Genomic DNA, 25,578 nt, shown 5'->3' with positions numbered 1-25,578 from the left:
GCCAAAGTTCTAAACCAGTGCCATTCTCAATCCGATTGAGATATTTTTGTTCATTAACAAAGCTGGCACTTGGCCCTGGAGACTTCTGAAAAGTGCTGCTCTGGACCCCCAAGAAAGGGGGGCAGGTCTGGGGGTTCACGGCAGAGTCAAAGTTCACGGAGACCCCTGTGCTTCTCAGAGGAGCGAAAGATAACGAATAAATTTAGATTTAATTAGAAATCTATCCATATGCTTAGAGGCATCAGATGAGTGTTTGCCAGGTTTTTAAAGCCATTTAGGGTTGTTTGAACAATTAGCATTACTAACAAAATAAACCCGTGCCCAGTGGAAGATTGTATATTTTGCCATTAAAAGTCATCCAAGTGAGTTTCTCCAATCCTAAATGCCTCGCAATTACCTTCTAATGTATTTTGCATAATTTTAGACAGAAATGACATCCCATTTGCAGAGTGAGGAGCTCTGAGAAGTATCTGCTGGTGCTCCTGGTGGGTCTGAACGGCAATCGGAACCCAAGGACGGTCCCTGAAACCAGCACACACGTGCGCGAACCAGCTCGGACAAACGCGGTGTCTTCTCCCCGCGCCCACGCGTGTGTCCAGGGCCGTCCGCACACCTGGGGGTCGTAAGCGCTCCGTTGAACTTTCAGCCTGATACTCTGCAGCACATAAATGCGCCTAACTCATCTTTACATAAAAGCTTGAAAAGAAGTGTGGGTTCTTTCTTCATTTTTATTGCATCCGTTGGGGGGACACTGGCTGACAAAAGCACACAGTTTCAGGTGCACAGGTCCACAGCCCGTCGCCCGTATGCTGCACTGTGTCCTCACTCCCCAGTCGGGTCTCCATCCACCACCATTTCTCCCTCCTTTCCCTCCTCCCCTCCCCTCCCCCTGCAACCACCACACTGGTGTCCACGCCCACGAGTTTTTTCTTGTGCTTTCTGCTCACCCCCCCCGCACCCCAGCCACCCCCCACCACAGTCAGCCTGCTCTGTGCTACACCTGTCGCTGTACAACTTCATGCGCAATAAACAAAGCAGTGAGGGGCGTTCCAGGTGAGCTGTGTAGGGAGTAGGCAAACACAACTGATGGTTATTTTATAACGTTTTTCCTGATATTGACGAGTTATGCCTATTCACCTATAAATTTTGGGAGAACGTTATAAACCTAATAGAAAACGTACCAAAAATACTATCAAAGAATTCAATTAATAGCTCAGCCAAGGGGCAGAGGCTGGTTTGGGGGACCTTATGTTTATTTTATTTGGGAGAGGTTCTTGGAGAAAAATAATAAACTACTGTCCAACACAAATGCTAGACCACATGCAGACTGCTCCCAGGCTGCGCCAGGGACCTTATCTGTGAGGGACCCCGAAGCCACTCCTCCTTAGCTCCGCCACAATTCTGCATTGGCCCCACCTGGCCTGCACCCTCTCCATGGTCGGGGCCCCTGAGCACCCCAGCCCCAACCCTCTGCCCCTAAATCCCAGCCTTAGGAAGAAAGCCATTCTACCTTCTGAAACACGCGCCCCAGGCACACCTGGGTCATTCATTCACTCTGTAAATGCTCACACTGCACCTGTGGCCTCCTCCACACTCCGGATGCACCATGTGGCTCCCTCCGAGGTTCCAAGATGTGTGCTGGGTGCCCAGGTCCCGGGCCATGCACCTGATCACCCCGCGGAGCCTTCCTGAGGGAGGTGGTGCGTGAACCCAGGCCCGAGGGGTGAGGGGACATCGACCAAGCGCAGAGGTAGAAAAGCATTCTAGGCAAAGGAGAAAGAATACAGGGAGAGCATACAAAGTAGATTAAAGTGGTCGCAGGTATCAAGAGAATGGAGGCAGCTAGTTAAAAAGTAGGCATCAGTGGGAAACACCTGACAGAAGAGTCACGTGACCAGGAGCAGATCAGGGACCCATGTCAGCTTCCCTGTTAGTCCCCAGCTTTCCAAACGTGGTGAGAGCATCCTGGTGGCATCGGTTACCTCGGCGGTGCGGTCGTGGCTCCACAAACATGTGTGGGATCGGCATGAACCAGACAGAGGGGGCGTGAATAGCGTGTGGTCCCTGCCCACGGAGCCATCACGATCACGTGGTGGGCAGACGTGGGGCGCAGGAAAAGAGATCTATTGAAACTCGTACTGTGCATAGTAGTATCTGCTGATTCATCGTTATCTGGCGAACACTGAGAAGGAAAGCCTGCGGAGGCAGAGGGAGGGGCTGGGTTTGGGGGAGGGGCGTGTGGGGTTGGGGGAGGGGCGTGTGGGATAGATCTCCCTGAAATAGGCAGGGGGAGCGTCGTTGTGGGTAGTGTGCGGTGCTGGCCTGGCGCGGCCTGTCTGCCGACGCTTTCGTTTTCAAGGTATTTCCAAACGTATACTAGAAACTGAAAGGTATACCTTCTGCCTTCACATCAACCAAGGAGAGGGAGGAACTTCAAAAGCCCAGCACCCTACGTAGCAAGGGGCTGGTGTGGGTGTGTGTGTGCTAGAGGTTAGAGTATGTGCATCTGTGTGTGTGTGTGTGTGTGTGTGTGAATCTATTTGTTTATCATGAGACCCGACTTTTTTCAAACAGTATCCTACCTCTTGCACAAAGCACAGGGGTGGAGAGAGAGAATTTGCTGCCCTATATTAACTGGAGGATTCCTAATCGAAACACCTAACGGGAGAAATTATAGCACCAGGGTTGGATTTCATAACCAAAGATGCTGTTGTTACCTGACTTTTGCGGAGACGAAGAGCCGTGGGTCAAGCCTACACCCTATCGGCAAAGCCCTCCCCGTGTCTGAATTCCAGGAGGAAGAATCGAAGAATTATGTGGACATACACTGGTGGGTGGCCAGGTTTAGGAAAACATGTAGCTGCTCCTCTGTGCCCTTATTGCCCATAAAAGAACATTTCACATGGCCAACTGCTCGAATTTATGTGAACCCTAAGGGGTAAATTTCCAGCGCCGCGAACGGAGGCACACTCACACGATTCTCATTATTGTTAATAGAAATTATGTGTGAACGTCTCACTCTGTGCCTCTCGTTGAGAATAAATCGTGTGTGTGTGTAAACCCTAAATACCTCTGGTCTCCCCGGCCCCGTGGAAGCAATGTCCCCGTGGAAGATGGTTGCATGTAAACATACTTGTATTTCTCGACCAGTCTTTCTATATTTCTTTCCCCCAACGATACCTTTTAGAGCAATATTTTTAGAGAAGAAGGTGGAAAGGACTGGAAATAAAGGCTAGGCGGTAGAGCTGGGATGTAGGCAAGAGGACACTGTGTCTGTCGTCCCCAAACAAGGAAGCTGCTGCAAGGACAGGAGGGAGGAAGAGCAAGAGCGGGGCATTTTGGAAGCTGAGGGAAGAGAACGTACAAAGACAATGGGGAAGATCAGCTGGGCCCGGGCCTTCGGGAGACAAAACGGCAATGGGACATAGAAACGGAAGCCCTCCCCGCAAAAAGTTAACACCAGGAAAATAACAGTGCCCAAGACAAGAACTGCAACCCTGGTGTGCTCTATGGCTCTGCTCTCAACAGTGGTTTCATGGCCGCAGGAAAGTGAGCATGGACTACTGAGCTAACCAAAAATGCAGCAGTGTGCTGGTGGAAGGGAGGTGGCCAGGGACGCAGGGCCGTGCAGAGGACCGGGACGGAGGTGTGGGGACACAGCAGGAAGTCTCTGTACACCATCCATGACTGAAAATCGCTGGCATTGGGGCGAGGAGCCTGGGGGAGCGCGTTAGAGACAGCTTCTTTCCCCGTCATAAGCCGTATGGGACTATTTGCCTTTAAAATCATGTATACGCATAATGTCAATAAAAATGAAAAAAAAAAAAAAGAATGTTAAGGAGAGAACTATGCATGGGCGTGGGCTTGAAAAAATGGCAGCTCCTCTTTGGCACCCAGGTAGCCTGACGTGTCCCCGGAACGATCGGTGTCCTTGTCACGATGGAGCGGTCCCTGTGTGCCTTGTGTTAGAGTTTACATTTTCATCATGAAACTCGGTAACAGAAGTTAGGGTGAGACACTTGTCCCCATGGCCAGGTGACCTCGGGGTTTCCAGAGCAGGAAAATGCCAGCAGCAACATTCCATGCAATGACTGGGAAAATTTCTGCTTGCTCTCATTCAGGAGTTACACTGGTGCTTTCCTTTAAATTTACATGACACTTTTCTTTCAAAGTACTCAAAGCATTTTACAGATTCTGTTTCATGGATTGTCACAACACCTTGAACAGGCTGCCGTGCGGCTGTGTGAACGGGGAAGGGGGAGACTCAGGGAAGCTCAGTCTGCAGACCTGAAAGGGTGGCAAGGGGCCGCGGCTCTACCCAGCAGTGAGTTTACAGGCACAGAGTAAAATTCATTGACATTTTTGAAAACGGTCTGCGCCATCATTTTCATACATCAAACACAAACGAAAACGGGTGAGTAGTTTTCTTAAGAACTTCATGAAAATAAAGTATTACTAAGCAGCAGAAAAAAAAATACTTTCAAAGTAAAATTACCCAAACTGGTTCTGTGGATTATTTATCAGACAGATGTTAATAGGCCCAGGAGGAAAAAAAAAAAAAAGAAGTGTTAGGTAATCAAAAAATTGGGGGGTAGCCAAAGCAGCCTTGAAAACAACGACAAAGTTGGAATGCTCACCCTTGCTAACTTCAAAACTTACTGCAGAGCTACAGTAATCAAAACAGTGTGGCCCAAGGACTGACCGTCACCAAGGGGATAGAATAGAGAGCCCAGAAATGGACCCTCGCACGTATGGTCAAGCGGCCTTTTGACAAGGGTGCCAGGACTACACAGTGGGAAAGGAGTCTCTTCAATACACAGTGCTGCAGAAATTAACTCAGAATGGATCGATGACCTAGTCACCAGAGCTAAAACTAACTCTCGGGAGAAAACATGAGGAAACACTTCACGACCTTGGCTTTGGCGATGGCTCTTGGACGTGGCACCAAAAGCACAGGCAACGAAAGAAAAAGTAAATAAACCATGTTTCATCCAAATGAGAACTGTCCTACGTCCAAGGACGCTATCCAGAAGTGAAAAGACAGCCCGCAGAGGGGAGAAAACATCTGCAATTCATGTATCAGGTAAGCCACTAACACCCAGATATACCGAGAACTCCTACGACTCAACAACAAGAAACAAACAGCCCAGTTCACACAGGACCGGAGAACACGAGCGGACATCCCTCGGAGAAGGTGCGCAGTGACCAATAAGCACAGGCACTCGGCATCACCAGTCGTCAGGGAACTGCAAAGGAAGACCACGGCGAGACACCGCTTCCTACCCATGGGATGACGGTTACCACAAACAACGGGAGGTAGCAAGTGTGGGCGAGGACATGCAGAAACCGGAGGCCCTGTGCACTGCCGTGGGGATGGAAAATGCCACCGCCACTTGGGGACCGGTTTGGTGGGTCCTCAGGAAGTTAAACCTCGAGCAGCCAGACAAACCAGCAACCCCACTTCTGGGTCTACAGCCCGAGGCGTTGACAGCGGAGACTGGGATAGACCCGTGTGCCCAGCGTTCACGGCGGCGTGGTTCCCAGCAGCCGGAGGCAGAAACAGCACCAGCGTCCGTGGGGGGATGAATGGGTAAACAGAGGGCGGAGCCACACCCCGGACTATCCCTCAGCCTTAAAAAGGAAGGACGTTCTGACTCGGGCTACAACGTGGGTGGACCTCGAAGGCCTGAGGGTGAAATGAGCCAGACACAGAAGGGCAAATAGCGTGTGATTCCACTTACGTGAGGGACCCAGAGCAGTCAAGTTCGCAGAGACGGGGAGGAGAATAGAGGCGACCAGGGGCCCGGGGAGGGGCCCGGGGGTGGATGGGTAATAACTGGGGAGATGGAAAAGTTCTGCAGACAGAGAACGGTGCTGTTCACGGAGCAGGGTGAGTGTGCTTAATGCCCCCAATTTGTACATTTAAAAGTGATTAAAACGGTACATTCTACCAACAAATAACTATGTTAAAATAGAAAAACTACGCCTTGCAAAACATTGCCTACGTTCACTCTGTGAAATTCGCTGCACGTGGTAAAGACTCCGAGGACCCTTGCCGTGAAGAAGCCCGCTGAGCTGCGTGTGGCCCAGAGTCTCTCTGGGATCCCCAGTCTGGAACCGGTCTCGCGGTCTTTATCACACCCACAATCTGGGCCGGGTCATCCGTTTGCACACTGTTCCAACAACGGGACTTCCAGAACCAGCGGCGGGGTCCCTGCCGCCTTGGCCCCTGGGCACAGTAAAGAGGACTCGGGAGAGGCGTTTGCAGAGGAACAAAACATTGGCCTGTGACGACGGCTGCCAGGAACCCCAAGAAAGGAGGGGAGGCCGGAAAAAGAATGGAAGTGACCCTCCTGTTCTTAGAAGTCATCTTTGGGTATTTCTTTTTCCTGGTTGACAAAAAGTGGTAAAAAACAAAACAAAACAAAACTCTGCCGTGATGTACAGGACAAAAGACAGGCCCAGCGTGTCTCTGTGTTCTTGGAAGGAGACATAGCAAAGTAGAAGCCTATGGAGGGAGGATGGAGGGGGGGCTGTGCTGGTGGGGAAGTCCCCATGACCTCAGCCAGGACCTCAGGGGACCCAGCAGCTCCCCAACCCTCCAGGGCCTCCGGCTGCTGCTCTGCCTTGGACAGAGCCGGAAACGGAAGCCTCGAGCGGCCTGAGTCCCCTGTCTCAAAGGGAGTGGCTTCCTCTCCTTGCTGTGCGCCCCACTCCAGCTAAACGCAGGAATGATCCAGATGCAGTCGCAAGGCCAAACGTCCCTTCCAGTCACTGGCAGGGATGCAGGAGAGGGGAGACTAAAAGGGGGAAGAAACCACTTCAGCTGTGCAGCAGAAGGTGGCAGCTGTGGCTGCAAGCAGGGACAGCAATGGGGATCCCACAGCAGTGGGGACGCCTCCTGGACACCCTGCCCTGGAAGCCACGGGGCCCGGAGAGCCCCTAGCAGCCCCCTGCGCCTGTACGATTTTGGATCTTTTGTCTCCAAGGGGTCCTGCACATTGACCCTCCCAGGTGTGTCTAATGGGCCCTCATGGTACTGAATAGGACAAGGGACTGGCCGCTGTGACTGGCTCGCTCAGAGCCACCAGGTTACTTAGCACCAGGGCTCGCACTCTGCAGGCTCTTCTGCCTTCTGCGCTGTGCCCAGCTGTGACTGTGGCAGGAAGAACAACTTTCCCCCCATTCCTCCCCTCCCCCGCTTCCCCATCACAGTGCATCCGATGTGCAGGGACACCATCAGCTTGGCTCACACGCAGTGCTCTCCAAATCCGGACAAATTCAGCCTCAGGGTCAATGATGGCTTATTTTCGTATTTATGGACTGCATACTTTCCCCCAGAAGACGCTAATGATACCCTAAAGGACAGCCGATCAAAGCACCCGCCAGGGAAGGGAGCGAAGCTGGAGGGGGCATCCCCCCTGAAGTCCCACCCACACCCCTCTAAGCACGGAGTGGTGACGTCTGCACATGCTTTTCCACCTCGACCTCTCCCCTCATGAACACTTTAAAAAATATCTTGACAAAAATCAGTGTTTTAACAAAGGGAAGCTTATTATTCCCAATTCTCTGCAGGCAGAAATAACAACACTGAACAAACAGCTCCTTGCAGTCTGGGGCCGTCCGCCGCTCCACCTGCGGAAGACAGCTGTCGGCTGCAGCCCGCGGGGCACGTGGGGGTGGGAGCTTCGGGGGTGCTTCACGCAGTCCGCGGTTGGCTCACCTTAGCGGCATTTGTGGGGCCGGGTAAGTGCAGATGACGGCTCCAACGTGGTGTTTGCGTTTAAGCCGTGGGTGCTCCTTTGCAGGGCGCACAGTGTGGCCGCCACCACTGACACACGCCTGTGCACAGCTTCGTGTGGTTCCTGAAACTGTGGATAGTGAACCGACACCAGATTTAACCACCTCGCGTTTGTGGGGCCCAAATGCCGTTGCGTGGTAGTTACAGGAGCTCTGTGCCCCATTACGTCGTGAGCTCAGAAGGCGCACCTGTAATTCTGGAAGCTATTTTCAGGCCAGGTACTGGAAGACGCTCACAGTATTTTTGGCCAAATACAATTGGATTTGTCATCTCTTAAAGCTTATTTTTAAAACACGTGACTCACCCCTCACTGTCCAATCTTCGGGGCCAACTGAACCCGCTCTCCTGGGGGCTGGCAGGTCAGCCTCCAACCTCAGGAGCTGTGCGCAGTGGAGGGGCTGCTGGCTGAGTTCTGATTTTCAAGCCTTAACCGTGGCGCCTGCCGAGCACACCTGGTGCTTCCAGACCTGGCCGGCAGCGCGCCTCACAGGAGGCGACCGTGTGTTCCGAGGCAGCCACTGCCACAGATTTGCAAAGTGAGGGCAACGCAGAGCGCAGGCTCGGGGACCTGAGGCTTTACTTCTGCCAATGGTCACAGCTCTCCCTTACTGAGCACTAACCAGGGGCCAGGCCCTATGCTAACGAGGATGTCGATGGCCTCGCTTCATCTCTGCATTGGTCCTTTGAGGAAGGGGTGCTGGGGTTGGCCTCAGCCATCAGGTGGGGAAACAGGTCACACGGTGACTCATTTGGAGAAGTAGGATGGGACACGCACGGTTGACCTCACTCCAAAGGTGCAAACCACCTCCAGACACATCACTTCACCCAGCACCCCATGGGGCCCCAGAGGCTGGAGCCCCGGCCCCTCCCCTGGCACATGGGGCCACGGGAGCCGCTGTTCATGAGGCTGGTGGAGCTACAGGAGAGAATGAGGCACTGCATGAAGACAGACGGTGAGAAGCCAAGGTGAGTGGTGACTCAAATACCTACCTAAGCGCAGGTAACACAACAGGGTACGAAGGTGGGTTGAAATAGACAGTCGTTCTGAAACTAGTTTATGTTCCAGGAGCACACATTCTTCTGTTATTCAAAACCCTTCTCTCCACCCTTCTCCACACCGAGGAGAGGAGTTTGGATTTGGATCCAGGCCACTCACAACAACTGAGTTTCAGTGGGACTTCAGATGGATGGAGGGAAGAGACCCCAGCCCCAGTCCCTCAGGGAACGCCTATTCTTTGAAGCCTTCAGACCTCGACCCCCCAGGAAACCAAGTGGGAATCCAGCGGGGCTTTAGACAAAGGGTAGGGCGTTCCTCCTGCCCTGCACACACCCGATCCAGTCCACCTGGGAGCCCAGTGAGGGCCCAAGTTGGAACCCCACCTGACAAACTCGACTCATGGCCGAGCAGCCTGTCGCGCATCTCCCTTGGAAGTCTGTGCTGAGTGTGAGCAGGGGAAGGGCAGAGCGACGCCGGCTTCCAGCCACAGCCCACCTGGACCACCCACTCAAACCTTCTACGACTCTCTTCCGCGTGCCCAGACCCTCCTCTCCAGCTCTGATTTCGCATTTTGGATGTTGTAGCAATCAGGTTTTAATTGAGCTTCGATGGTAATGAACGAGGGTGCCCTTGGAGCTATGACACCCCAGAAGCATTGAACCCCATGAGGCAGCCAACATTTTATCTTCCAAGTCAAATGTGTGATTAATCTCACTCACCAACCAGTTCATATGCCTGGTTGCCATCTTAAAACAGGTGCTTGGAAAAGGCATTCCCACCCTGAACAGTGTGGCTTAGCTGGTTGAGCATCAGTCTGCAAAGTGAAAGGTCGCTGGTTCGATTCCCGGTCAGGGCTCATGCCTGGGCTGTAGGTTTGGTCCCCAGTCGGGGTGTGTGAGAGAGGCAACCGATCGATGTTTGTCTTGCACATCGATGTTTCTCTCCCTCTCTCCCTCACTTCCTCTATCTCTAAGGGTTAATATAATCTTCTTCTTAAAAGTCGTTGATGTTATTTCCGCGAACTCGAGGGCAGCTGTCTGAAAGGTGCATGTGTAATTGTCGGGTGAGATCTAATGGCAGCCCCGATAGTGTCTGCGGTGTATTAGCCCCTTCTGTGTACTGAGCACCGAGGAACACGCTCCCTGTGTTACCCTACTTTGGGTGGAAAAGAAACTGGGGTTCAGGACACAATTCTCCAAAGCCCATGCTTGTGCCACAGGAGCATGAGACCAGAAAGGTCCTGATTAGTGATGGGCCAGTGCCCACTGGGAGATGCCCCCAGGACCCGGAACAAACTCATTGTGTCCTATTCCACATTTTTGTGCAAAACTTACGTGAGGATATCGGTGTCCTGCTGATCACAGTTATAGTTGGTACAAGGTCAGGGCCAGTCTCCAGCCTTTCCGAATAAAGCAACAAACCAACCGCAGTGTAAAGCTAAGAACCGAGGTGCAAAACCTCAATGACACAAGGGCACATGCTCCAGACCTGTCCTCCTGCAGCACACGCACATGGGACCTGAACATTTTCCTTGAGACCACAACGCATGCAAGACAGCGCGGCGAGGCTGCCAACGAGCCAATCTGAGCACCGGGGTGGTTGTCTCTCACCGCGTCTTCCTGTCCAGTTCAGGTCATCTGGAAGTGCAGGCGGATGCGGATGCGGGACAAAGCCAGACCCCTGGCCATGGCGATTCAAAGAGTGGCTGCTCTTCCAAAACCCATCCGGGCATAGAAGCACATAGGGGCAGAGGCGAATGCTGCACCAAGGGATGATGGCAGAGCAGCGTCCGCAGGAGAGGGACAGGCTTTCTCCCTTCGGTGGTGTGGCCGTCAAATACCGGGCTTGCGCCGCGTGTGGGTGATGAGACGTGACAGGTGGTGGAAAGGCATGGTGTGAAACGACCTGATGACACGAAAATTGTCGTTGGGAGGTGTTGGCACTTGGACGCCAATCCTCTTGCTCCTATTGGCTTCAGCCCGAGTTTTCTCCGAGAACACTCCACCGCCGTCCTGCTTGGAGATCCTGGCGTCCCACTGCGGGAGGCGTGCTCTTCTGGCCCCTTGCCCTCCCCCAACAAACGGGACACAGTGAGGTCACTGCAGGAGCTATTTGGCAGTGTGCTTTACATGCATTTTCCCCTTTCACGTCCAGACGCACTATTGCATTTATGTGCACACACCTGTGTGCAGGAAAGGGGGGTGAGTCCACGCTCAGCTTCCCTGACAGTTAAGGATTTTATCAACAACTGTTTGGGTAAAATTTCGCTGAGACGAATGGCGACGGATGCAGCTCCAAGTTCAATACCTACTGAATCTCTTCCCCTCATCTAAGGCTTCTCTTCTCGAAGATTCTGGGGGGACTTTCTGGTTGTTGTCACTGTTTAAAAGCCGGAAGGGCTGGGAAGAGTGACGTTTCTCTCAGGTGGATTGACTGTGACGAGGGCTCACGTGTTCTTGACGATCGCTGCATTGTGATTGGCAGATCTTCCCTCGTTAAGTCAGTTCCTCCCCTTCTCCTTCCACCTGACCTTGCTGGGTGCTGGACCTCCCCCGCCCGCCCCCAACCAAGCCAACACCACTATGATGGTCAGCGGCCTTTCTGTTCCCTCTGCTCCACGAAGGTGCACTTGCAGGGCCCACGATTTGCCCGTCCAGGAAAAGTTAGGGCACCCCCCGAGTGGGGGGGTTTCAGCACACTCGTGGGAGAGGGCGAGGGGGTGTGCATGCGTGCGTGCGGAACGGAGAGGGGGGTGGGCGAGAGAACTACCAGGCTCCAGGAATTAGCTGTGCAGAAAGCAACGCAAAGGGAGTGTTTCCAGAGCAATTGAAGCCCATCTCCCGAACAATGACGACAGCTCCTCATTTTCGACAACAATAGAGGGCACGTAGGAGTCAGCTCATTAGAATATCTGTGGCTCTTTTCTGCTCTCTCTGCATTAAGCCCCCATAATGTCAGTTGTCACTTATTAATGACAATTAACTGGTAATCAGCACCGAGACTCTTCGAGGTGGTCTTCGCCTGACAGGTGAAGAAAGAGAGAACATTGCGCAGTGCCACGCGGTGACACGGAGCCTTCAAAGGGAGCCGGCATTTCCATAAATTATTTCAGAGAGAAATTTCCTTTCAGACGTTCCCTCTACAGCCTGAGGCTCTTTAACCCTCGGAAGGCCACACTCCAGCTCTCCTGCGACGGCGTCTTTCTCGCCAAACACCTCCCGGGAGGGTTAGAACGGCACCACCGACCTCCACCCGAGACACGCACGCGTGGGGCTCCTGAGGCCCTTCAGCTTCCCGCTACTCAGTCTGGGTCACGTCCACCCAAATGCGTAGCCTTGGGGACGTCCCTCTGTGACGCACAGGCCAGTACTTGTCGCCGTTCACCAGCAGCTGCTGCCCTGGCCTAATTCTGACTTCTCCCTGGTGCTCGCGAGCTCGCTCTCTCTCTCTCTCTCTCTCTCTCCTTACGGTGGTTCGGTCTGCTCTTTGCTCCCTCCTGATACCGGTGACAGAATGACCGCAGCCTGTCTGACTGTGCAGGGCCTCCCCGCCCCACCCCCATCGCGGCCCTCCCCCCTCCCTCTGATCTTCCTCCTGGGACCTGGCAAGACAGCCTTCCCCACCCGCATGCACCTAGTTGCACACACCTGCCGGCCCGTGGGCCCTGCCCGCCCGCCTTCTCTAAGATGCTTGAAGTGCCTGAGTAGCCCGAAGGGCCCTGGGAGCAGGGATTGCAAGGAGGAAACACTTGGGAGGTGAGTGAGAAGCTAAATGCCATCAGTGCAGGAGAAAAAACTGCCTTCTGTCCTGGAGGAGTCGCGGCTCAGGAGAGGCCACATTTGCCCTCGGGAATGGCACGATGGCACCTGCGGCCCAGGCGCCCTCAGGGGGGAGGGCAGTGACAAGGGCGTGGCCCATTCACATTTCAGAACGGGGGACCACGTCCATTCACGTGGACACACAACAGCCAGCACGGAAACCACCGGCGGAAGGGTGCCGGTCACCCCAGCGTCTCAGCTGCTCACTTGGCGCTGCTCACGCGGAACGCCGCTCTCGGGAAGGTGAGCCTCTGGAGCAGAGTCCAAGGAAGTTAAAAATCTGCACGTCTCAGGGGAAAAGGCGGCGTGTTTCCATTAAAACGGAAATTCGAAGAGCAGCGCGGTCAGCTGGAGAGTGACGTGGCGGCCCCCCGGGAAATCTGCCCCTTCCTCCTGAGCAGCTAGAGTGGTCGGAAGGCGGTGCTGCCGCTGTTCCACCAGAAGAACCTCGTGACGTTGCAGTGCTCCCACGAAAACAAAAAAGATGCCACGTGTTGTCACCGTCCGTTTCCAAACGCCCAACGAGAGCTCAGAGACGAATAGCCGTGTTTTCTTTAGAAACACGACCGCCGTGAAAAGAATCGGCACTTTCCACGCCTTCCTATTTAAAAAATGTTTGTAGTAACATGCAGTTTGAGCCAGGTCCTTTCTAGCAGATTTCTGCTCGCAGAGTCTCTCAGACTCTAACACCATGGGTGCCCACGGACTGATGGGAGGAGTGATGAAGGGGGGGGTCCGGCTGAGATGCCTCAAGTCTGACTCTGAGAGGGGGTCACTGGTCATGGCATTCAGTGCCGCAAAACCCCACGGTCCCACCAGACAGATGGGCAGCGTGAGAGCCCTCCGTCCAGGGACTTGCTCATCCAAGCTCACGATGTGCGCATTTCGTGACTCTAAAGAGCGAGGCCCCTCCAAAAGGGGAATGCATTGTTTTGAAAGTAAACATCAGATTTTACGAGTTTCTTTTTAAAATGCAGTACGTGTGTCTCTTTAGGTTAAAAACTCCAAACATAACTCAGTATTAGCCTTCCATGATTTTAATGACGCTGAAGAGTCAGAGGTTGAAACTGGTTAATATAATGATTAATTGACCCATGATTAATCAATATACACTTGGCATAATGGCAGAGATACGTATCAGAAAGCTGCGACTTGGAAACACGGTTCCATATCTAATTTGGAGCAGCACAGGCCACAAAGGGTTCAAAACTTCCCACCTCCCTTCGTTGTGTGGTGACCCGCAGTTACTACACACCCACGGAGGTGGTTGTTCTGCCCAGAGAAAAGGAAACTTTTAGTTTGTCCGTTACATGCATAAACGCACAAAAATTCACTAGAAGGAGGAAAATGTTTCGGTCTCAGGCAGCCCCGGAAGTGCGGGCGGGTGCGAGCTCACGGGAGGCCCAGACAGACAGCTCAGCGGCGCAGAGCGGGATTCTCCATACCGGTTATGGGGGTTAGAAACTGTCGGTCCCAGGGCAGCCGTCCTCGGTCCCTCACTACAGCACGTCGGGCCGAACACGCTGGCGGAGAAGAACATCCCTGAAATGTCAGGGTGGTGCAGCATGCGCTCGGTGGTCCCACAGGCCTCCTTGGAAGTGTGTGTGTGAGCAACACGCCCTCCCTCCCACCTGAAAACTGCTTCTCCGGCTCCTATTTCAATATGATGGTGTGAAGCCACTCAGAGAAAGACAAGCACCGCATGATGTCACTTACCTCGGGAATCCCAAACGGAGAAGACACAAACTCACAAACAGAACAGGCTGGTGGTTGCTGGGGCGGGCGGGGGGGGGGGGGCGGGGGGTGAAGGGGCGAAGGGGGTCAAAAGGCACAAAGTTCCAGCTATAAAGTCAGTCAGTGTGGGGACGTGAGCCCAGCACGGTGACTGCAGGTCACCACACTGCGTTGTACCCGTGACAGCGGCTGAGTAGGTCCCCTAGACAAAACATGTGCGACCACGTGTGCTGATGGGTGTTCACTACACACCGGGGCGATCACTTAGCAAGAGACACACATACCAAACCATTACGTGTACCCCTGAAACCAGTAGCAACTACACCCACATCAATGACAAACACCGGGCGTGCATATCGCGGAGCTGCGCGAGCTCCCTGCACTGTGCTCCGCTCACCTGGGGGTGGGGACGACCCTGCAGCCTCATCAGACGATCTTCACACCTGTCGGATGGACTCGTAAACCCTGTCGTGATTTAAGAACATGTGACCGACGACTTAGAGGCCGACTTCTGAAGAGACGCTGATGAAACCCTATTGCTGTATCTGTGTGAGGCCCTCCGGGCCCCAGGGGCGGGCCTTCCTCGTTCCCGCAGCTGCGCCAGGACCCCGGGTCGCGGACACTGGGGTCCACGGGGCATCTCGGTGAGATTAGAAACGTTTGATATTTAAGGAAACGGGAAAATATGCATTATCTACCATTGAGTAAAGAAACCAAAGCACAAGAGTGTGCTCGGCGTGAGCTCTATTTTGTAGAAACATGGGGGGCGGGGAGATGTTACCACTAAAACAGTAGCAGCGATTTTTTCCATCGACGAGAAGTTGTCTCTATTTCCCCCTTTGTTTCGCTGGGGTCCGCGTTTTGTGCAGTGACGGTGTTTGACTCCATCATAGACACCGGAGTCGTGCGGAAGCACAGGCTCGCTCCAAGTGCTGCTCCTTGGTGTCTTCTGAGCTGACGATTAGAAACCGGTCTTCATTTTCAGAGAAATAACAATAAGGTTAGTGACAAGAAATTTGAACTTGCAAAAAAGCAGAACCCTTTATTTGTACGGACAGGTTTCTGAGGGTTTGGAAGAAGCTTAGACATACTTTAGGCTAATGTAAGACACCTTTTGAAGATCACCGAATACAGACGTTTAGGGACAGAAACGTTAAGATCTGGATCACTTTTCCCATACGACGCCTGGAAGACTGTTGGCCCCACGTACACCCTTGCCCACCGTCATTTCCTGGGCTTCACGTCTCTTTAAAAATGACCGAATAACAACAAAACTCTTCACCCACCACACACTCTGAGGAGTATCTCCAACCTTTTTAAATCCCACAAAGGAAAAAATATTTAATTAGTTATTAAAGCCAAGGCTCCAGTAGGGTCACTTGTACACTCACACAGAGTCACCCCGACCCCCTGAAAACAGCGAGCAGCCGAGTCACTGCCCAGCCCCCTCGGCCCCCTGCAGGTGGGCAGGCGGCCAGCTCTCCCATCACTCAGGGCCTTTGGCGGTCCAGCTCCAGAGGCTGCAGACCCAGTCCCTGGGGCCAAAGGACTCGGAGAAACGGACAGCCCCCTGGAGACTGGGTGAAGGGGAGGGTGGCACGTTGGTGCACCGCGGAGGAAGGGAGCAGAAACCTGTACACGGTGAGTCTTCACTGCGGAGGCGGCGCCGGCTGCCTCCCTGAGCTTTCAGGTCGCCAGGCAGGCCTGTCTGCTGTCAATGAAGTCACTACAAATTCATAACAAACATGATCTCAACTTATTTTTCAGATCTACGGGAAATGGAGCTGCTCTGTGGTCGGAGGTGGGTCGCAGCTGGAGGCCTTGTGAAAAAGGGACGTCTGCTCGGGGTGGCACTCAGGTCCCTGTCAGCTGAGCGTCACCTGAAACACTCGGCCCTTGTCCTCACCCAGGAAAACACCCAGGACCTTCCCTGCCACCCTTCCCCTGGGTCTGCAAAGGGAGAGCCTGGAGGCACAGGTGGGGCAAAGCCAGAGCTTTGAGCTCACACCTGTGCTATGCCCACCCCGAGACACAGAGCCGAGCCACGGGGCCTCGGGCCGTCTCTGCGTGTGCTGGGCTCCGGAGGCCGGTGTGGAGTAGGCGTCCTGGGACCGTGACGAGGACCCCATCTCCATCATCAGTGTGTGTGGTGGTCACACAACCGTCGTGTGCCCATTGGGTGGGGGGCTGGGGTCCATGACACAGTAGCAATGAGGTCGATGAGTTGGAAAGAAGACACCCGCACTCTGGGCCCAGGCCCCAGGGTCAGAGGGTTGCCAGCTGCTTCCAAATCGCTCAGCGGTCGTATGTCGGGGTGAAACCCGCGGCCCCTCCAAGCTCGCACCTGCCTTCACGCTGCATGGCCGCCGACTCTGATTGTTGGTGAAACCATGTGACCTCATTGTTGTGGGCCTGTGGTCAAGTAAACCTAACTTCTGAGGCTTATCCCACGTCCCCCTAGACCTAGTTGTCATTCTTCTCCATCACCCCAGAGCCCAAAGTGCATAATATCCCCGGAACTGAACCAAAATGTCTAAAGGGCTGAGCTCCCAGAGGACGGAGTCATTTACCAAGGAAAAAGCCAGAAGACTGGAACCCAGCCCCCAGCGTCCAGGGCATCCGCCCAGAGACGGCATCAACGTAGCCACTCAGCTGCTGGTGGGCTGCAGCCACCATCGGGACGGCAGCCCGGCCACTGGACGATGGGGAACAGCGGGCACAGCTCAGCTGCACAACGGCTTCCAAACACAGCGCCTGAAGTTCTACCCTTCCTCAGGATGTGATTTAAAGAAATTTAAGTAAAAGATACAAAAAGAAATTCTCTTGCCAAGTCCTTAGTGCTTCTGGGTAAAAACAGGCTGGGGGCCTGGACACCCGTGTTTCCCTCTGTACAGACAGAGGCTCTGGACTCGGGGCTCAGGGTCACGGCGCTCATATCCCCGGGGTCCTGTGGGGTCCCTTGGGGGGGATCCTCAGAGCCCAGGGCAGCCTGCAGAGGTGGGACCGGCCCAGACACTGAATCACAGAGCGTTCTTCAGAGCCCAGATGCCAGGCTTTCCCCTTTGGAGCAAGACAGAGCTAGTCCAAGGCCCTGGGGCCTCCCCTGCTAGAGGGAGGCCCCCCTCTGACCCTGTCGCTGAGTCCCCAATGTCCAGAAAGCATCGCTGTAAACACCTGCCAACTGCCCATGAGGGCTCTCAGAAAGAAGCCCCTGATCTCTGTACTGAACACCCACCAACCCAAGGCTCAGCTCAGTGCTACCCAGTGGGGTCCAGGATGGTGACTATGGCTTTTAGCAACACAGGACTCATCGCCTGCGTGAACGCAGGTCAGCACACAGGGCTCTGCGCAGCATTTCCGCTGCGGGGAGGGGGGGCGCCCGCAGGACCTCTCCCCGCCGGCAGCACAGCGCCGCAAAGGCAGAGGAAGGACGACAGGACGAGGCACGTAAACCAAGAACGGCGTGAAGATTTATTTTACAATTGAGGAACAGTGGATTTAATCGTGTGAACCCAAACGTACTGTACAATATTAATGACGGAACATCAAACGTGTAATTAATAGCGCCTTGCTCTGTCTTCATTTACTCATTTTTTGTCTGATATACATGCATCTGGAAAGATGCAAATGCCAGTAAAATTTCTCTATTTAAATCAAGCTGCGGGAACTAAATTTTATTCAAAAAGTGTGGTTTTACATTATATACACAGAAATTTAATATAAAATGACAATATAAAAAGTTAAAAGAGAAAGCATACAGCCAGAAGGTACAAAGAAAGTTGAATAGATTAAAATGGCACGACATGTAACATACAGGAGTTTGTAAGCTGATGCTGGCAATTTACAAGGGAAGTACTCCAACATTTGCCCCATTTTTTTTTTCATTTACCAATGCGGCACGCTATAGAAAGGTCAGCTGGTACCAAAGCTTACATTTGTAAATAACTATAAACCGCAGTATTTTACAGGAAAAAAAAAAGGAATAGCATTTTTACACATTTTTTTAAATAATAGCTTGCATACTTTTTTTTTTTTTGCCAAAGTGGCATTTTTTTCAGCATCCAGAGGGTTTGGGCATAGTGGCAACTGGGGTGTTTGTTGCTGTTAGTTTTTTGTTTGTTTGTTCTCCTTTTCTGTGTTGAACGTGTGAAGTGGTGGCTTCCTACCCCCGCGGGTCCTAGACAACCTTCCGTCTTCAATAGCTGCATGCATCTTCCCTTCGCAAACCCGCTCTGCATATAAAAGCTCATGTTTTAATTATTAAATAAGTTTTGTGTCTGACACAGCTTTTGATCTGAAGGAAATGCCTTTAAGCCTTTTTCTTTTCTTTCTTTTTTTTTTTTTTAAGTGAAAGGCACAGAGATTCGATTACAGTCCTCAACGGGTTAAATCTGACACCACTAGGCTCCATGACCTTTATGGCCACGGCAACTTTGTTAACGTTCGGATGTCTTTTTATCATTGTTACTTGTGTCTCTCTTTCCTGCTAAGCCAGTGTCTCTGAAGAGTGTGCCCCACTATTACTTACAAAAGATAGCCGAACATCAAGAACAGATGTTGAAAATAAAGGTCAGACTCTGACTCACGGAAAAAGAAAAATAACATGCACAATCGGACAAAGAGCATATAAATAGAGCTACAAAATATGTGTAAGAAAACCCAAGGTCCAGACAGGCCGTGTGGCAGCCCCGGAGAGGCTGATTTCGGAGGCTCAGGCCAGGCCTAGTGCAGTGTGAGGACGACGTGTAGTGCAATGTGCCGGTCCCGCGCCGGGACGCTACTGTTTCTCCAGCTCCGTCACGTAGATCAGGTGGTCCTCCGGGGACTTGCCGTGGGTCTTACTAAGGTGCAGTTTGACCGCGTGCTTGCTTGCGAAAGTCCGGTTGCACAGCTTGCACTGGAATGTGGAGCCCAGGTCGTCCTCGGTGGCCCCCACGGGGCCCAAGGCCTTGGCGGCCAGGACTTTGGAGACGCCCTGCTGTTCCTGAATCTGGCTGAGCGGCAGCTTGGAGAGGTCCTTCAGGCTGAAGCCTAAGTGCGCCTCCAGGTGGCTGATGTACGTGGGCGCAGTTCGGAACTGGGAGGCACAGTCGTTGCAGAAGAACACGGGGTGCCCCGTGTCCAGGCTCTTCAGGAACTTGGTCCCGCCTGTCCTCCTCAGCTGGTACTTGACATTGGCCAGCCAGTGGCTGATGGTGGTCATGGAGAGGCCCGTGAACTTGGAGATGTGCACCCGCTCCTGCGGGCCCAGGTCCGACAGGATGTACTTCCCGTCGGGCGTCTCCCGCAGGCTGGAGGCGAACTGGGCCTGAAGGATGAGCAGGTGCTGGGGGTTCCAGTTGGACTGCCGGCCCTTCCTCTTGTGGACGGGCGACAGCTCGTCCAGGGCCTCCTCGAAGCTGCTGGCGTCGGCATCTGACTTCTCGGACACCGTGGAGGGCGTGGAGGACTTGGGGGTGAGGCGGCCCGTGAGGTTCTTCACCATGTCGGAGATGTCCATGAGCGCGCTCTCCCGCAGGGGCGAGGAGACCGCGTCGGCCGCGCCAGAAACCAGGGGCTTGCTCTTGGCCTTGGTCAGGTCAATGGGCTGGTCGCTGTTCTCGTAGTAGTAGCGGTCGATGGCGTCGGCTTGCTTGACAGGGGTGGCCGGGTAGACAGGCTTGTCCAGCATGCTGTTGCTGATTTTGTACAACATGGCCAGCGGGTCCAGTGAGGGGCTCACGGGCTTGGACACCTTGCCCAGGTGCGTGTTCATGATGGACTGGAGCGCACTCAGCGGGCTGATGAACGAGGGCTCTGGCGAGTGGTCCGTGATGATGCCCAGGTTGTTACAGCCGTTGGTGACTTTGGCTTTGAGAGGCTCAGTGCCGTTGGGGGTGTGGGCATCCACCGCACCCTCCTTTTTGGCCTTGCCCCCGTCCGCCTCGGGCCCCTTCTTCGGCTGGGGTTTGCCACTGACATCCTCCGTCCTAGGGAAGTCCTTATTCTCTTTGGCCACGGGGGACACGGCCTTAGCCGGCGAGCCCTTGTCCTTCTCTGTGGGCTTTTCCTCCTTCTTCACGCTGACCTTGCCTGTGACCTTCTCCACCAGCTCCTCCATGGCCGACACATTGCTCTTGTGGGGTGGCGGCGTGAGGCTCCCCGGGGAGGGCAGGAGTGCGGTGTGCTCTGAGGACAGCGGCTTCACGGGGCCGGCGTAGGACGGCTGCATCTGCACAGTCTGCACAGCGGGCAGCGGCTTCACGGCGCCCGGCAGCTGGTAGGCCGCGTGGATGCTGGGGTAGCCACCCCAGGAGGGCGCGCCGTTCTGGGCTTTGCTGATGGCAGTGGAGACGGTGTTCTCCAGCGACTTGAGAATGTCCACCCCGCCCTTGGGGCTGTCGTCCAGGTCCTCCTCTCGGAGGTACTGATAGAGCGCGGTGGGCTCGAACTTCTCGGGTGCGTCCTCGCTCTCCTCCTTGATCTTCCTCTCCACATCACCGGCCGCCGGCACCTTCTCCTTGTCTGGCTCCTTCTTCTCCTCCGAGGTCGTGGACCCCGCCGGCGAGTCAGGCTGCTTTTTGACGTGGGAGGCGGGCAGGCGGGTGTGGGTGGTGGGGGGCAGAGGGATGGACTGGATCTTCTCTTCCACCACAGGGTCCAGCACCAGCTGCTTCCCTTTCTTGGAGGCGGAGGTGGTCACCTTCAGGAAGTGGCCGGTGACCATCATGTGGGCGGTGAGCTGCTGCAGGGTGTCGTGGGAGCTGCCGCACTCCATGCACTTCAGGATCTGCGCTTTGCGGGCCTCGAACTGCCAGGTGTAGCTGGCGCCGTTCTGGTAGCCATAGCGGTTGTTGGGGGTCACGTAGGGGTTGGCGGTCTTCTGGTCCTTGGCCGACTCGCTCAGGGTGGCCTCTGCGGCGGCCCCGGCCGGCTCGGGGGAGCAGGGGGACGCCAGGTCCTGAAGGGCCCGCTTTTTCGTGGACGGGACCAGCTTGGTGATGGCCGGCACGGGCTCCTTCAGAGGCACTTTCTGGTAATGCTTTGTCTTGATCATGTGGACGCTCAGGTCCTGCAGGGACTCGAAGGAGTGGCCGCAGTACATGCACTTGAGCACCTTCTGTGCGTCCTCCTTGCCCTCCATCTCCATCAGCGAGCGCTTCCTGGGCTTGGACCAGCGCTTGGTCTTCTCGGAGTCCTTGTCCCTGTTGTCGTCACGGTAGTGGCCCGTCTCGTTCATGTGCACCGTCAGCTCCACCAGCGTGTCGTAGGCGGCGCTGCAGTCCTTGCAGCGGAACTTGCTAGCGCCCGTGAACACCGAGCCGTAGAGCTTGTTGTTCTGCCTGTAGAGCTGCACGGTGCTGAACAGGCTGGGCTCGGGCAGCAGCCCGAACGTGGGCGTCTGCTGCAGCGTCTTGGCCAGGGCCGCCTGGTGCCAGTCATAGCCCGAGCTGCCGCTGCCGCCGCCACCACCACCACTGCTGGTGCTGGTGCTGGTGCTGGTGCTGGAGGTGCTGGCGGTGGTGCCGGCCGCCCCCGCGGCCGTGGCAGGCGGCGTGGGGGCGGGGGTGCAGCTCTCCTTGGGGCCCACATCGTTGCTGCTGGTGGTGGAACTGGACTTCTTCAAATCCAGCGCTAAGCTGGACCAGCAGGACTCCGAGAACAAGTTTGCATAGACGGCCTTGATCTGTGCCAAACTGTCCTGGGGGTAGGAGATGCTGTCGGGGCCCTGCGGGTCCTCCTTCTCTTCTCTGGAGGAGGGGCCCTTGAAATGGGCCAGCTGGTCGCTGTTTTCGCTGAAAGGCGACCCGTAGCCAGCGTCCTGGTTGGTGGCCGTGCTGACGGGGGAGTCCTGGTAGCTCTGGGCCTCTTTGATCTCGGCTTCTTCGCCGCCCACGAAGTCACTGTCCTGGACGTCCAGGGACAGCCCATCCTCCTCCACGTTCTCTTCATCTATTTCTGCCGCCTTCAGCTCTTCCTCGGGAACATAAGCTAGGGCAGAAAAATGGGACACGGTGAGGAGTAAATCACGTTCAAGGACACGGCCTCCCCGGCATTCACACGCTCTTTAAAAAGATGTTTCTCACCCGGACTCCCAGGCTGCAAGGCTACCCGCTTTATGGGGCCACCCACTCTGCCCCTCTGCGGCAGAAATTCGGTTTCCACCAGCACAACCCCCTCTGCTGAGAGGATGACACTGCAAGGAAGCGGCCTTGGCTGGAGGGTGGGTGTCACCCTCTCCCGAGAGACGTCCACTGGGGATGTGGCTGTGCGGGAAGGGCAGGGCACCTGTCACCCCCCTCCTGCAGGTCTCTCCTTTCACAAGCGATGACCTGCGAGTCCCTCATGCCTTCCCGTCAGGTGGGACCTGGCTCTCCACGTTTAGGGTGAGATATTCCAGAAACAGAATTCTATGGTTCCTGCACATACAAAGACTCCACCATGAGAAGGTGGCAAGCATGCTCTGGGCTTCACTAAAAAGAAGGCGGCAACAGGCACCGCAGCCCCCGGCCTGGAGGGCGTAGAAGGCACCTAGAGGGGCACCAGGCAGGTGTCAGAGAGCCCGGTAGTATGAAGCAGCCTTATTCATGAGAGCTGAGCGGGGGGGAACAACCCAGGGGTCCATCGGCAGGAGAACGGACGAGCCGAGCACAGTGGTTTGCCCGCCACACACAGGAAGGGAATCCTGCTACAACGCGAGCGAACCTGAAGGACACTGAGCTCCGTGAAACAAGCCAGCCGCAGAGGGACAGACACCCTGTGACTGCACTTCTGCGAGGGCCTCGGGGTCCGAGCGGCAGAGACAGAAGCAGAGGGTGGCTGGGTGCCAGGCTGGGGTGGGGGCTGGTGTGGTGGCGGCACAACAGTGCGGATGTCCTTGAGGCCACCGGGCTGAGCACCTAAACTCGGCTCAGGAGGTGACTTCCATGCTGCGCACATTTCACCAGCCTGGAGCGAAGTGCAACTTTAACAAGGCCGACCTCGAGTGCTGAGCAGCCCGGCGCCCACGGCCTCCGCACGGCAGAGCGGCTTCCTGGGTGGGGCGGCATCTCCCAGCGGGTGCCGATGGCTGCCACAGGAGCGAGAGGCTTGGAGGGCTCATCCACCATGAGATAAAAACCTGACTGTTTACTGCGGGGCCTTGTGGGTCCTTCCCATGTGACCCACCTGGCTAATTCCCAAGGAGAGATGGTTGCAGGCCACACCTCCTCACTTACTTGACTGACCAATGAATTTTACTTACTTTTTATTATTTTTATTAGTTTTTGAGGGAATATACCTCGCTGAACTAGGGTTCCAGCGATTGCTTGGGAAGTCTGGGGTTAAGATGTTTTCCAGAAAGGCCCCATGAAAACACACGGGTGTGACCGCAGACGGGTGTCTCATTAACTGTGATCACTCATTATCACGTTATCAGAGCCGGGCCCTACGGGAGTATGGGAGTACGGCAAAGCGCACCGCGCTTCGGGGCGGCTGACAGGCCAGGGCCCGCCTCGTCAGCCCAGGGGTGGGCGTGGGGGCAGGGTGGCGGCAGGAGCGCTTCCACACCTGCAGGCAGCCTGAGTGTGAGCACACCCCGCCACTGGGAGCGCGTGTGCATCTCCCACCCACACACACGGCCAGTGACAACCGCGGCAGCCGTTTAGCTGGCCCTAGCAGAATACAGTCGGTCCGCCTCCTTTGTGGGGGATACATTCCAAGACCCCCAACGGATGCCTGAGAGGACAAACGGTGCAGAGCCCTAGATACGCTACATCTCCCGCCTGTGTGCGCACGTCCATTGCAGGTTTGGTTTGTAAGTAGCCCTGTGAGAGATGAACGATGGTAACTAAGTGTAGAATAGGGCGATTGTAACAGGACGAGAGTGGGGACCTGAGCACGGACACGGCCGATGGGACCACCAGCACGGCCGCTGCGTGGCCAGCGGGCGACAGAGAGATGGTTCACCTGCAGTCGGGACAGAGCTGGCGCGGTCGGGATTCCAGCACACCCTTCAGAACGGCCACAGTTCCCACGAGGGGATGCTTTACTTCTGGAATTTCCCACTTCACAGGCTCAGACGGCAGCTGGCCGCTGGTAACTTAAACCTTGGACCGTGAGGCTGCAGCTAAGGGAGACTACTGTACCCGTGCACCGTGCTGTCCGGCATGCGGCCCGTTCCCATACCCCGGGGACAGCGTGAGCCATCTGTGCACGCGTGTTCACGCCTGATCCACCGCTGAGGGCAGAGCAAATCCCACTGCCAGGTCTGGGGGCCAGCGTGCCACTGACACCACGCTGCTCCTGTGAAGCGCAGGCTCCGGTGGGAGACGGGAGGTGGAACGTCCGTTAGGCCTCAGCGTATGGACAGCGCTCCATCCCGTGGCCCTCATGCACCATGCAAAGCTCACACAACCGAAAAATGACGGCCAAGTTCAGTTGTGTTTTCACATTGCCCATAACTGTTACAGGGTAAGGACGGTCCTGGTTCCAAGGGCTCACAGTGAACACTCAGCCCCGGGTCCCCTCAGAAGCCCCGGTCACACTCCTCGCCTCTGGCTGGCCGGCCACAGGCCTACCGCTATGGAGGGCAAGCTTACAGCTCGAGGGCGTCCTGGGCAGGCGGAGCGCTGTGAAGCAGGGGCTCAGGTCCGGGCTGCTCAGGTCCCAGCTGTCCCATGGCAGCTCTGGCAGCATGTCCGGGGCTGGAGCAGAGGGGCTGCCTGACAACAGGGTCCGTCATTCTCAGGGAAGGGAGACTCGTGCCCCCGCTCCTTGTTACAGGAAACGCTTTATCTGGACCAGTTCGGCTCGGCTCGGCTCGGGACCGGGGCTCCCCAGGCTGCCCCACAGGAGGTGCCAGCAGTGCCCGCTGGGCAAGGAAACGACCTGCATCTTGACCATGGGAGCAGAAATGTGGACCTGCCGCTGCCCCCTCGGGTGCTCTTGGCACCCCCAGCCTTGCCCTCGGGGCCGCACCTCAGGGCTGAAATGGCTCCGGCGTGAGTCCGCCGGCCCTGCCAGCAGAGAGCAGTGCCAGCTGCCCAAGCTCCCGCCCGAGCCCTTCCCCACAACACAGTTGGGTCCCTGCCCAGGTGTCGCCAGGTCGAGCTTGGATGCACCTGGCTGACAACCACACAGCTCCAGGGCAGCAGCGATGGCTGGTGAGGGGCGCCCCACCCCAGGCTCCTCCACCAGATAGCCCACAGGTTCAGTGCTGGGGTTTGCTGTGCTGTCCCCTCCCCTGGGCACCCATGGCCACCACTCTC

The 25,578-nt window shown here is 55.4% G+C and overlaps 1 protein-coding gene across 2 annotated transcripts in view; it reads right to left on the bottom strand.

The window, feature by feature from the left end:
- Positions 1 to 17,798: 17,798 nt before the first annotated feature.
- The window catches only part of TSHZ1 (teashirt zinc finger homeobox 1), a 71,213-nt gene continuing 63,433 nt past the window's right edge, over positions 17,799 to 25,578 (bottom strand). For both annotated transcript variants that reach the window (XM_053913411.2, XM_053913412.1), the window contains exon 2: positions 17,799 to 22,321. In XM_053913411.2, the coding sequence (XP_053769386.1) occupies positions 19,128 to 22,321 (3,194 nt within the window). In that variant the 3' untranslated portion in view covers positions 17,799 to 19,127. The remainder of the gene's footprint in view (positions 22,322 to 25,578) is intronic.

This window comes from Desmodus rotundus, chromosome 10 (genome assembly GCF_022682495.2).
Source record: "Desmodus rotundus isolate HL8 chromosome 10, HLdesRot8A.1, whole genome shotgun sequence".
NCBI lineage: Eukaryota > Metazoa > Chordata > Mammalia > Chiroptera > Phyllostomidae > Desmodus > Desmodus rotundus.
The sequence above is the reverse complement of the archived record's forward strand: the minus strand, read 5'-3'. Positions and strand labels throughout refer to the sequence as shown.